Source organism: Corvus cornix, chromosome 2 (assembly GCF_000738735.6).
Source record: "Corvus cornix cornix isolate S_Up_H32 chromosome 2, ASM73873v5, whole genome shotgun sequence".
Classification (NCBI taxonomy): domain Eukaryota; kingdom Metazoa; phylum Chordata; class Aves; order Passeriformes; family Corvidae; genus Corvus; species Corvus cornix.
Genome location: NC_046333.1, coordinates 45,226,765 through 45,239,948, shown reverse-complemented (window position 1 = coordinate 45,239,948; position 13,184 = coordinate 45,226,765). Strand labels below are relative to the sequence as shown.

At 38.6% G+C, this 13,184-nt stretch overlaps 1 protein-coding gene across 1 annotated transcript in view; it reads right to left on the bottom strand.

Annotated features, from left to right (window-relative positions):
* Window positions 1-13,184, bottom strand: part of JAZF1 (JAZF zinc finger 1) — a 188,200-nt gene that overhangs the window by 77,513 nt on the left and 97,503 nt on the right. The window contains exon 2 of the mRNA XM_039549724.1: window positions 7,191-7,263. Coding sequence (XP_039405658.1) covers window positions 7,191-7,263 — 73 coding nt within the window. The remainder of the gene's footprint in view (window positions 1-7,190; window positions 7,264-13,184) is intronic.

Sequence of the window (13,184 nt, the reverse complement as noted above, 5' to 3'; positions counted from 1 at the left end):
ATTGTTCTGTCCCTGAGTCTTACACAGAAAAATTACCATAAGAAACCTAATTCCCTCTTAATTAAAACAAACAAAAAAATCAACCCGACAACTAAGATGCATTTTTTTCAGTGTCCTACATTTAACTTCACCACGTCATTTTTATTTCAAGGCATGGCATTAAGGCTTTTCCTTAAAATACCAATCTGCTTTTTGATCTTTACTGCTGACATGAAATAGAAGAGCTGTACATTATATAAATCTTGAAGCTTTGCTTAGCTTGAAACTGGTAAAGAACGAAAGAGAAAACAAAGCCATCTGCATAAATCCTTCCAAACCAAAAGGCATTCCCCTTACCCTAGCTATCATTCATTTCTGCACATCTTGTTTGAATTACCATCTGAAGTTTTTCTTGTTCCATCTCCAGAACAAGTCAAATAGCAGAGCATAAAGATATGGCTATATGAATAAAACCATATGATCTACTTGGTCACTGTTAACTTAAAAATAGGCTTACACATAAAAATATTATCTGGCAATTGATGTGTTACTTTGATCCCTTTCTTTCTGTATCCTGTCACATGCATTCAATTCAGCAGCTACTGGAAGCATTAGCATGCACCTTCAATGTAATAAGAACCAAGAATCCAAGGGAATTGCTGCACTTTTACAAAGTTGTGATATTCAATTCAAATGAGACAGTATCATGTTACAGGAAGGAAAAGTTAAATTTTAAGACAAAGAGGAAGAACTGTGGTACTAGGCACTATAAAATGCAGCAAGTCTGAACAGGTGGTACAGCAATAGTTAACAGATTCAGGGGCTCAGATGTTCCTGTGCAGAAAAACTGATCTACAGTAGAACTTCTGAAAAGTCTCCCTTGTCTCTACCTTTCTGTTTCTGAATCATAACATGAGATTTTAAACAGTGTATGATATAAAAAAAAAAAAAAGTTAGGATGGCTCTTTGTTACCTTTTTTTAGATTTCACCTTTTTTCATGCAGAAAGTAAAATTAACTATTTTGACATCAATGATCAATTTTAAGGGGTTTTATATATTTATTGGTAGCATGTCTCAATTATCTATTATGTACCACCAATGATACAACTTCAAAGTGGAGATATCGGGCCTGAATTAATTAGAAAGAACTGAAGTCTAATCTACTGCTTATCCGGTGAATGATGCAGGGAATAGTTATTTTAGAGAAAAATGCTCACCATTTCAGAATGGTTTCACTTTGCATATGCCTTCTGCAAAAGTATTTATTATGAAGGCAAACAAGGAGAAACAAACATACTTCTCTCCTGCCTCACAACTCTCATTCCAAACTGTGCCCCAACAGCCATTACAGTGACAGTTCACAGACATCAGAAGGCAAGGAGGAGAAATGCCAGGAAGAGAAGCTAATCAAGGATTGAAACACTCTTAGGGAATCAAAGGGGAGAAAACTCAGTCTTGGTCTTCCACAAATTACTCAAAACAACTTAATGCTCATGCTCATAGAAAAAAGGAAGCAAGAGAATTTTCACTGCTGCTGAGAAAATGTTCGACAGAGCACTTTGGTGGCACATCCAGTCACGGGGTATGACCTCCGAGAGGCTACAGCCTTTCACTGGCTTCTTGTTCAACTACTGCTGATAGTTTACCCCAGGAAAATCTCTCAGAGCAGAACCACAGGAAAAGTGCAATGTGTTGTAGTATCATGTGGTTTGGATGCTCTGCTAAGAAACTGACGCCTAAAGATTTTTAGCTTTTTCATATATTTGTAGCTTTGTAGATTTTTAATATATAGTTATATAGTTTTTAGCACTTTCTCACCCTTTCTCACACTTTAGAACAATAGCTAACCCTTTCTAACACATTCTTGAAATTCTGTTTAGTCTTACTCTCAAGAGGAGAATTTGTAACATGGACATTTTGTTTTACACCAGCACCTGAGAGATGTAACAAGATAAAGGGCAAAGAACCCGCTGGAACAACTCCAAGGGGCAGACCCAAGGGTGGGTTTCTAGGGAACCTGGTCCCTTTATTGGATGTACCCGGTAGACATACTAATTAATTAACTGTACAAAAATCACAGAAATCCTCTGTAATGTGTGAATGTTCCTATATTTTGCACACCTGAAAACTTTCATTAAAGAACTACTTTTTATATAACCACTTCAATATTGTTTGCAAGAGCTCTTCTTCTGATTCCAGGCAACAGAAGCCCACAGATGTAGTCAAAGTGCATTGCCTCAAATCCAAAAACATCCTTCCTATTACTGCATTAGTAACATAGTGCATACTAAACATATCACTACCTAAAAATTTGCCACTTTTTGAAATAACTTTCAAATGATCATTAAATCCTATGGTGCTGGCTGTTTGTTTTACTCCCGGAAAAAACAGGTAATAGCAGTAGAACCAGAATTAGTGAGCTGGACAAGACACAGGGACAGTTTGCGATGGCCAGAACTTTACATGCAATTAATTTCTTACACAAATGCATATGCTCACAGAAATGATTGATTTTACGTCTCACGGTATTAAAACAAGGAGGCAGAGTAAAGAAATCTTTTCTGCAGAAGTCAATGACAGTTGAACTGAAAGGGAAGTGGAGGGAGAAAAGATGCCTGAAGCCTATAGGAATTTATAATGATAACAGTGAGGCAAAACCTTGCTAGTTAAAAATAAAATCTGGAGGGAGGAGTGAAAATGTTAGACTAGTTCAGAGATGTGTAAGGATAATCTTGGGCTCTAGGTCTAAGAAAGCCATCCAGTTTTGATCACAGGTTTCATTTGTGCTCCCAGTTGTGCATGAGAATTAACTTTATAGACATTCAACAGCCTCATTCAACAGACTGCCCAGAGGCAACACCAAAAACGTTCGCACCAGTGTGCTGTAACTGCTTGCAGGATCGATGCTTAAAACATATTTTATTATATATCCCTTCTTCTATGACCTCAATTATGAATAGAAAAACACTATTAAAAAGAACCTGGGGTTAACATAATTAAAGTATTTTGGTAGATTTTGATAGATTTTAAGATTACAACAGTCTTTATTTTCAAAAATTCCCTAATACAGGCATTATGCAATTTGCAGTAGAAACAGTATATAATTATGACTGCTTAGTTTCAGTTGTAGGTGCATACTAGTTTTCTTTTTTTCCCATCAGGATGAAATTTCTTTAAGCAAAACAATAACTGCATAAAAAAAAATGTATTTCATCGATACTGTGTTAAATAAAGAATTAATTGTCCTTTTTATGGTATGTGCTTCCAATAATACAAGTTACTGTGGCACTTCCCACCCTTCATATTCAAGGTGAAAGGAATTGACTCCAATAATTTATGCTTTTTTCCTGTTTCTGGTACTTAGAATCTCAAAGTTGAAGTACCCCCATTAAAACTTAATTGTAAAGAATTTTTCATTCACTAAGTTGGGAATAAAAGCTTTTTTATTATGAACAATTTTTAATATTACCTTTTCACATGAAGGAATTATTTGTATGCCTCTGTTGTCTTCTCACTTGTGCTAGTAATACTGGTATGTTTGTTTTGCTGTTTTTCAGAAAGCCCAAGCATTCCCATAACAGCTGCCTTCCTCAGTAACAGGTAACCAGCAGTATCCACATTCAACAAACTTTCAAATATGAGAATACTGAGAAGTCTCTCTCCATTAGACTGCACCAGTCTAAAAGCCTTGGCTGTATGCTGCAGTGCCAGGTAATACAGCAACCTCAAGAGCCATCACCTCTAAGGACCTGGACTAACACACTCAGAGGCACAAACAGTGCTACGCAGTTTCCAATAAGCATCGAGCAAAATTCATAGTCATGTTTATTAACTTAAAGCTACAAAACCTGCATCTAATTTCAATGCAATACAAAATATAAAGGTGTCTTGACCCATCTACAAAGGAAATACCTCTAGAAAGTACTGGAGGATGTTGGCCCAAGTGCTCATTTGCAACTACTCCTGACAGATCACAGCCAGTATTCCATTCTTGTAGTAGCACCATTGAACTCCTTGCAGACAAACCTCTCCTGTATTTATAGGACGGAAACAGATTAACTGCATCTGCTTTGGCTGTAGTGTGTCTTTTATTGATTCCAATTCTGACTTCTAAGAAACCAAACCAGAAGAAAGCAGGGAACAGCCATCAATACTGGGGACTGCACTAAGGCTACACTAAACGTTGTCTGAGAAAGGGATTTGTGGCAATTCAGTCAGTGTCTGATGGAAGTGTTTGATGTAGAAGTAACAAACCATTATGACCCATAATTTATATTTTGTCCACGAGTTTTAAAAGGAACGTTATCTGTCTACATGAGGATCACACACTATGGAAGCAGCATCTGTGCGTAGTTACTGAAAGCTGTAGTGGCAGTAAATCTCCAGCAGAGAAAGAGATGGAGCCTTACAGATTTAGACATCCACAATCTGAGGGCTGTCTCAGAACTTCAGAGCTCAAACAGTATTGCCATAATAATATGCCTGAGAAAATAACCAGGGATAGAAGGGAAATGGAAACAAGAGCATGTTTCAAGTTGTAAACAGAGACTACAGTACCCTTCCCTCTCTACTATCTGTTTTAGTGATACTTTATCCTCCCAGCTTTTAAGCCAGACAACCCAGATTTATGCTTCGTTTTAGTTCATAATAGCCAGCATACAACAGGGCAATGGGCAGAGCATAAAGCACACCCATTTAATCTTTCTACCACAACATATATTTAGTGTACATCTTACCATACAATTCTGGCAGTCCCTGAGAATCAGACGTCCCTATTTTCCCAGGCTCCGTGAGACCGTATGGCCCACACAGAACATATTGAATATACAAACTTGCAGAGGAAGATTGTTTTAAGGTCTGTAATTCACAGCAGGAACTCAGCTAAGTTCAGTTCCACTTGGAAGCCATAAAAACATGGGTTTAAAAAAAGTGCAGCAGTATCTGGTGTTTGATATCTAACAGTGTGCAACATGTTTATGACATGTATTAGGCTACAAAATCTGAGTTCATAGTCTGGGACAACAAAGCAGAACTCAGCTCTGGCATATGTAGTGGGAAATAGAAAGGCATGTCTTGTAGTGTAATTGTAATGGATATTGCTGCTCCCTCAAGAGCTTGAGTTGCATAGAGCAGGTGGTTCAATGATAGATACTAGCACTTTGGAAAAAAATTAAAATACACTTAAAAGAGCAACTAAATAGCAGCTGGTTCAAGCACAAGTCAATTCAGATTCGGTTTTACCATACAAACAACACAGTTCGGTTCTTCAGAATTATTTTCCAGAAATGACCGGGTAAGAAAGTTTGGACAAAATATGTCGTAAATAAAACTGTCTCAGTCACACAGAACTCAGTTTAAAGGGTACCAAAATAATGAAATCTAAAGGAGGTAGCATTTTCAAACTACTTTAAAAGTAGTTTGATTCCAAACTGGATGATCAAGTCCCACTGTCTTAAAACAACTCCCACGATCAAGTATGTGGTCTTAAAACAGCTTTTCCCTCATTGAAAAAAACCCAAAACCTTTCCCCTCTCTCACACTGAGTAAAATAACCACAGAAGCAAAAAGAGAAAACGCCCAAGTATATGATGGAAAGAGGGAAACATACCAACATGCACAACAGCATACCAAGCCTACATATTGGAAAAAAAAAAGTTTTACACATTAAATGAGATCAACAGAACTAAGTGTTAAAAAGGGTCATGGCTAATTTTGAAATATGCTTTAAAGAGTCGGACTGTCTCCAGGAAGAACAAGAGTTACTTGCCAAGTAGGAAATCATGTCAATACTGGCTATTCTTAATCATCATAGTCTCATGTAGTGGAGAAAATGTAGTCATTTCACCAAGTGAACACCACTTCTTACTTTCATACTTCTAAGTATTCTTTCCCCACATGCCCACTGACACTTTTTTGCTACAGCAAACATTATAGGAAGTCAATCTCAGGATTCTGTGTTTTTAGACGTTTGTTGGCTTTTGCTTTTGTTTTGCTTTTTCCCATTTTTAAAATGAAGTAGAATTAGAAAGAAAAACTTTGCATGACCCATGAGAGAGTTTGAATCAACTCAGGCTATCCTGAACTAAATCCTGGGTTAATCTTCCAGGGTTGCGAGTTTGTATCTCATCCTCTAGACAGCAAAAATAAAAAAGCAAACTGGTATTCCATATATAAAAAGCAATAATCCCATAACAAGTATTTTCCAAGGAGTGCATTTCAAAAACACAACTAACTGGAACTTTAAACCTCAGTATACCTGATCAAAAAACCCACTATGATGTAAAAGAAGGCAAAATAATCCCAGAACAGCAGCATATTGATTAACCTAGAACAGGAAAAAGGGTTTTAAATAAAGAATTACACTGCTTGCACAGTGCTCATTTAGGATGAGAAGACAGCCTGGCAAACATCCCGAGAAAGGGGCACTGCAACTGCACAAAACCTCGCCACCTTTCCCTTCCGAGGAGCCTGCTCCATGGGTCACTGTCCTCCCAGAGGAAAAGTAATCTGAGCTACCTCCACTGAATTCTTCTAAGTGCTTAGGTGAGTGGGAAAATAACGAGCAGCTCTCAGGCTGCTCTTTACCACAACACAGCCTGAGACACCAGCAGCCCTTCCATTCTTCCATGGTGGAGGACCCTGGAGGTTTCAGTACCGCCATCAGTCAATAACTGAAAAGCTGAGGCTCTGTTACTTAGAAAAGTACTTTAAAAATGGTTTAATTTCTTAATTGCCTTCAGGTTTTAGGTTATACAGGGCTGGTAAACAAGATTTTTAAAGATATATATTGTGGTTGAAAAGCTTTTGAAGTTCTGTAAAAAATCCACTTTTATATTGAACTATTATCAGATAGAACTTTTTTCCAATCAAAAGTGAAATCTTTCTCCAGTCACTTGTGAGAAGTACAATAAAATAGAAAACTAAGCCAAGACAAATTATCTTGTTTTGAATGAGATTTAGCTAAAACATAAAAAGCTAAAACCTCATTCCCTAAGTATTTGAGCAGTGCAGCTGAAGGGCTGTTTGTGCCCTATGCAGAAGTGATTAAAAATTTAGCTAAATTTTAATTCAACTGTTTTTCCAAAACAGGTGTTATGATAGTGTCATATCCAATGAAGCAAAACAGAGTGCATCCATAAGCATGCCATTTTGGTAGAATATATATTGTGCAAACCAAGGTCAGTTGTACCTGAAAAATAACCACACTTACCTGTTAATGTAACTTAGAGCAACATAGGTTGGCTGCTGAAGTTCTTGTTTCTCTAATACACGTGGGTCTGTATCTGGAATAAAAAAATACATGCACAGAATTAAGCTTTCTGTTTTACACTGAAATTAGGGGACTGAATGCTGCAAAGTAACGTAAGCGGACACAAGAGATATGAAATAGCTCAACCCAGCTGATCCACAGAGTACACTTAGCAAAGCTCAACCACTTGCTCATTCATTCATAAACACAGTATTGCATTACTTTACACAAGAATTTGAAACATCAACAGGGATGTAATTTCCAACTGTCACACAAGCTTTCACAATCCCCCTCGTAAATATTAGTTTTCACTGCTTTCCATGATTTATAGTGTTAAATGGATCAAGCTTTCTTCTTTTTTAATGTAGCTATTTCTAAATATGGTTGACACATTTTAAGATGTTCCAAGAGTGATTAGATCTCTTCTGGGCCTTGAGACTTTTCTTCTGCATCTCTGAGTTTTGTTCTCTCCCTTCTCTACATCTTATTTTCTGAAGCTCTGAATCAGAAAAGTCATACAAAAATGCTCTTGAAGCAAAATGCTTGCCAAGTAGAGCATTGCCCACCAAAAGCCCTGAAGCATACACATCCAAATTCCCTCGAGTGCTAACTTTCTCACTCAAATGAAAAAATATGTTTTCAATCATTGTTTCCATTGTCCTTTGCAGTTAAGTTGTGCTTTCATCTAACAATGGAGTTTTGGTTTAAATTTCTGAAACCAAAGCCAAGGGAGTATGTCCATAGTTTAGACAGTTTTCTTATACCAAACCCCAGGATTACATTGAAGTTTCAAATACAACTTTGCCCTGCATAGTTGAGAGGCATCTTTAGGAGCTGAGCATAAACAGTCTTCAAAAGTTCCCAATGGAAACCGTGCATCCTGCCTGTGCAGATTACTACGTAGTCATTAACAACATGTTTTATGCATTACTTTAAAAGCAATTCTGGGTGTAACTTCTGCATTTTAACTATCAAGAATAAAAACTGCCTTTACCAAATGGTTCCCCATAGCACTGATGCTATCCATCTTTTATTTCTGAGAACCATCTACTTTGTGTTTGGCGAAGACGGGAGGGCGTGGGGCACTCCAATCAAACCCCATATTTTGGATTGTTATTGCTTCCTCCTACAGCTTTAAGCACTGTTAACGTTTTAAAACTCATTATCTTGATAAGCACATTAGTTTGACTTGATCAGTCAAACTTTTGGTGGTTTTTGTGGGGTTTAAAACACGATACAATTATTTTGAAATCTGTCTCTACGGCCGTGCCTTAAGGAAGATTCTGAACTCAACTGAATAGGGACTGTGCTCAAGGCCACAGTCACGCCGCTGCTGAAGCAGATAATGTCTTTATTCAGGGAGATGGGAATCCCCTGTCTGCCTCTCAAAGCTTAGACTGATCCTAATCTTTCTCCTTACATTTGCTCCTGCACAGCTTAGGCTGCAGGATTTGCTAACATGCCTTTATCAATGTGTCCCTAAAGAGATAAGTAATTCCAAGAAAGTTCGGAGAAGATGGATAAAAGTACAAACGCCAATCCAACCAGCAACCCCAAGCCTGCTATTCTTAAGAGGAACAGATCTTGCTGGTGCCTGGGGAAATTCTGCTGTAATTGCCAGCACATCACGCTCCATATGAAGCTAACCAAAGACAGCAAAGCATCAGCTACCCTCCATGCTGTCTAATTCACTTCTGAGGAAGTTAGGTTCACACAACACACAAAGATCTTTTACTTGCCTTTGTTTCTATAAACCCACCATCACTTAGCAGGCCAAGCATACAACTACTGTCACAGTGAGCTCTCTTAGATTTACACCTCAGTGGTGCGTGGCCTACCATGAAACTGTCTTGATCCAGAATGTCTCCAGGGTATTAATCCCAGCCAGTACTATCTGAGAACTGCCTCAACCCAAGTTCAAGCATCTGTGGTTAAATGACTATGTCTTTGCTAATCCAGTTCTAAATGGGATTAACCTCCACCTATAAACAACAGTTTCTGTGACTGAAGGAGACAAAATCAGGGCTGGTTTACATCAGAGTGCTGCACATTATCTGTGGGAGAAGACAAGGAAAAGCTCTAATGGAGAGTCCACCACCCTTTTGCAGCTCGCCAGTGGCTCACCATAACACCAGCTGAGGATGAAAATACAAAGACAAATACCAAAAGCCTCGTAACTTTTGCAGAAGTGTGTTATCAAAGCACAGAGCAATTTGCCTGCTGGCACCTGGAAAAAGCAGACTCCTGTCTCTCAGTAGGTGCTGCCTGACACACAAGGAACACAATGCAGATTCTATTCTATCTATCTATCCTTTCCCCCTCCACATATCAGACTTCATGTGTTTTTCAAGTCAATTATGCTGTATATACCAATTTCACAAAATAATCCAAGCTATAGTAAAAAATCTTGTAAGAATTTAGCACTCAAAATGCTTGACACATTTTTATTCCTCTTGCAACCAGCTGCTGGGTTGCCAGTCATGAGAATGCTGCATTCACTTCTGCACTGCAGCAGGAACTACACAGAACACTGCTGGGTATTATTTCTCTTCCTCAGCTATAATATAAAAAAACCCACAGAAACTTGTTCTGGGGCCACAGCAAGGCCCTCAGAGAAGAGCAGAAAAGAAGAGAAACCAGACCAGCTGTGCCACAGGTGGCAGCAGACATGGGGCCCTGGCACAGTCCTTCTCCAACTGGGGGGGGGGGCATGAAGGGCCACACTGGCAGCCCCTCTGCATCCACCTAAAACATGCATGGCTGTGCTATCCAGACACATGCACATTTGGCCCACCACTGCCAGCTTTTTTCTCGCTCTAAAAATGCCACCAGTACATTCCTTTCTGCCTCCTTTCCCTCTTCCTCTGCCCAGCCTCAGCCAGGGCATTTCCTCTCTCCTGCCCCTTCCTAACTCCAATTTTTCCTATACATCCTGCACTCCATTGCTCTCTCCTGCTCTCACTGTTATGCTCCCCTCTCAAAATGTCCCAACATAAGAACAAGTTAAAACTTACATGGAGATGTCTATAGCCACTTGTTCAGTCTTGTATCACTCTTGTACCATTTAAACATAGATGCAATTCATTCCCTGGACTGCCCTCTTCCCTTCTTCCCTTCGGCCCCTGCCTTCCCCCTTTATTGTATTTTACTTCCAATTTAGGCAGACTCTGCTTACATTCCTGATTTTACTTAGCACACTTTTGAGCACAGAGTGAATATACATTAACTACTACACAACCCTCTCAGACTTGATACAAAAAAAAAAAAAAAAAAAAACAGTAAAAAGCATTTTTTTCTTCCTTTTTTAAGGAATAGCAAGTACGGCTACAGTGAGATCAAGTAGCAGTATTCTCTGATGCTGAATCTTCTAGTCTGGACTTCCAGCACTCTGCTTTTCTCAGGCCTAAGCACATTCATACAGACAACTAGGGATGTTTTCTAATACCGCACATGCTGCCCCACTGACCAGGATGTTATGCATCAGCCAACGCTCTCACTTAATCTGACTCAGGAACAAGGAGGAGGGGAGACAAAAATCTGTTGTCAATCTCACAAAAATGGTCCTGTATAACGTTACATGTTTAGTCAATGTTTCTTCAAACTCACATAGACCAGTCAAAGTCAGCCAAAAGTAGCCTAAATAGTTTCCAAACACACACCTATAATGGATTAAACACTCACAGATGACAAATTTTTCTTGAAAATATTTAAGCAATATAACCTAGGGCTGATCTGAGTTTCCTTTCTTGTAAGAAAAATATCCAGCACACACACAAAAATGACTCCAGAACTTGAGGGGACTGGTTGATTAACATTACTTTAACTAGTTACTCTCACTTCTTGAATTAACAAGGGCTACCCATGACTCACTATTTCACTGGTTTTGCAGTTACACTTTAAATCTGGTAGAACGAATTGCCACCCACTGTACATTAGCTGCCTTCATTACTTGTCTCTTCTTATAAATATTATGTGCCACTGATTTCCTTCCACAGTGGGAAGAATTATTTTCTGTAATGCTGTGAGTGTTTTTTTAGCTATGTCCTCCTCATTTACTATGGTGCTAGATTTTGAAAACCCTCCTTTTTTTTTCTTTTTCTTTAATGAAATTTTATTAAAATAAAATTTTTATCTTATATGAACTACCCCAGAATTTTGTTCTGCATCCCACCACCTCACTATTAAAAGACTGAAGTGTGGATGCTAACATCCATAAGAGAGAGTTACTCAGTCATCTACAGGATTAGACCCCTCCAATTTTCTCACATCCACTACCTGTTCCATACTAGACAACTAGACAAGTAGTATGAGTGTATAATTAAGGCTGAGAGACCATAAATTGCACTGCATCATCTTTGAACTGTTCACACAAAACCAGGCATTTTCTGTGAAGTATGTTCTAACAAAATAAATCACTGACTACTGAAGCATGCTACGATTACTAAATCACCTCACTACAAAGACACAACTTGCAGCTTGAAAGCACTGCAAAATCCTAACCTGGCAAAGTATTTTAAAGAGAGCAAGTAATAAAAAAAGGCATACACATCCTGTATAAGCACAATCTTAAATTATATAACTTGGTTCTACATTAATATTTCTGCACAAAATACATGCCACATCTTCATTGTATATAATAGAGCAATATGTTTTTACCCTAAAAGATACAAGAAAGTTATCAGAAGCAACTTCACTTTCATAAGAGCCCTGATTTTAAATCACTGTGAAAGATCACTTTTCACCTTACAAAATGCTAACAAATTCCAGTGGCATTATTTTACAACCACAAGCTTTCTTCTTACGGGGACCAGGAAAGGTCACTACCACTAGCAATGTGGTGAAGATAGTCTCAGAAGAAAAATAATGACCTGAAGGAGGTAAAAATTATACTGCTCTTTAACATCTTGAATATGAACTGGCCAGTGCTGTTTTTATCTCACCCTACACCATCTAACAAGCAGAGGTTGAGGTCAAGATTGACGGAAGTCCAGGTGCCTAAAGAAGGACACATGAATCCCGGCTCACTTACAAATGCAGTGACTGGATTGTCAAAAACTTTTGGTAGCTGTAATCCTCCAACAGATTTCACAGACCAGCAACCTGAGCAGCTTCTTTATGGCTGATAATTATCCTTTTATCTTTCTTTGTCATAGGGGGTACTATGCTAATTGAGTGTGGGGGCAATTATTAGGGAATAAATGTCAGTCTAACAAACAAGGTCTCTCAGTGAGCTCCAGTGAGCCTCTGGTGAGGTGAGAAGTGCAAGACATTTCACTGATGTTGCAGATATACTTTTTGGAGGGAAGGGTTTAGAGACGTCCATATCTTAAAAAGACTTAGGTTTGAAAAACATGTCTTCTGTAAGTCATACCAATCTTACACAAAACAGTTACAAGAAAAGCAAAAAAGGCAAAAAACCACTTCCCTTGCCAACCCAAGGGTGTTATTTCCATTTCTGTTTAATCTCTAAAAGAGTAACAAAATGCCTTTAATGCTATGAAAATAATGCCCCTGCAAAGGATTTTAAAAGTATTAAAGTACATATTTGTAAGGACCATAGGACCTCTCTCCCAAGTCACTTGGAGATGTTTATGATAATCTCACCTCTTTGTGCAAGATCACACTGGGGTAATCTGCCAACACAGAGGTCCCCCAGACTCAAACCTGACTTTGCCAGAACATCCATACATATGTTCCGCTCGCCCACCAGCAGGTTTGCAGAGTGCCTGTCTTGTGTTTCACTTGGCCTTGAAACGGGCTGATATAAGTCAGCTCAGCTAGTTAATTAAAACCTACACTTCCCTTGAAACTAGCTCACTTCACTAATGATGCCAAGGCAAATATTTCTGTTGGCTACCTCAAAAGTCTGCAATTGTTCCTATGTGGATGTAGCTTAAAACGCCAGAAATAGATAAATTCAACGTTACTGGAAATTGCTCCCCATCTAAAACCTCC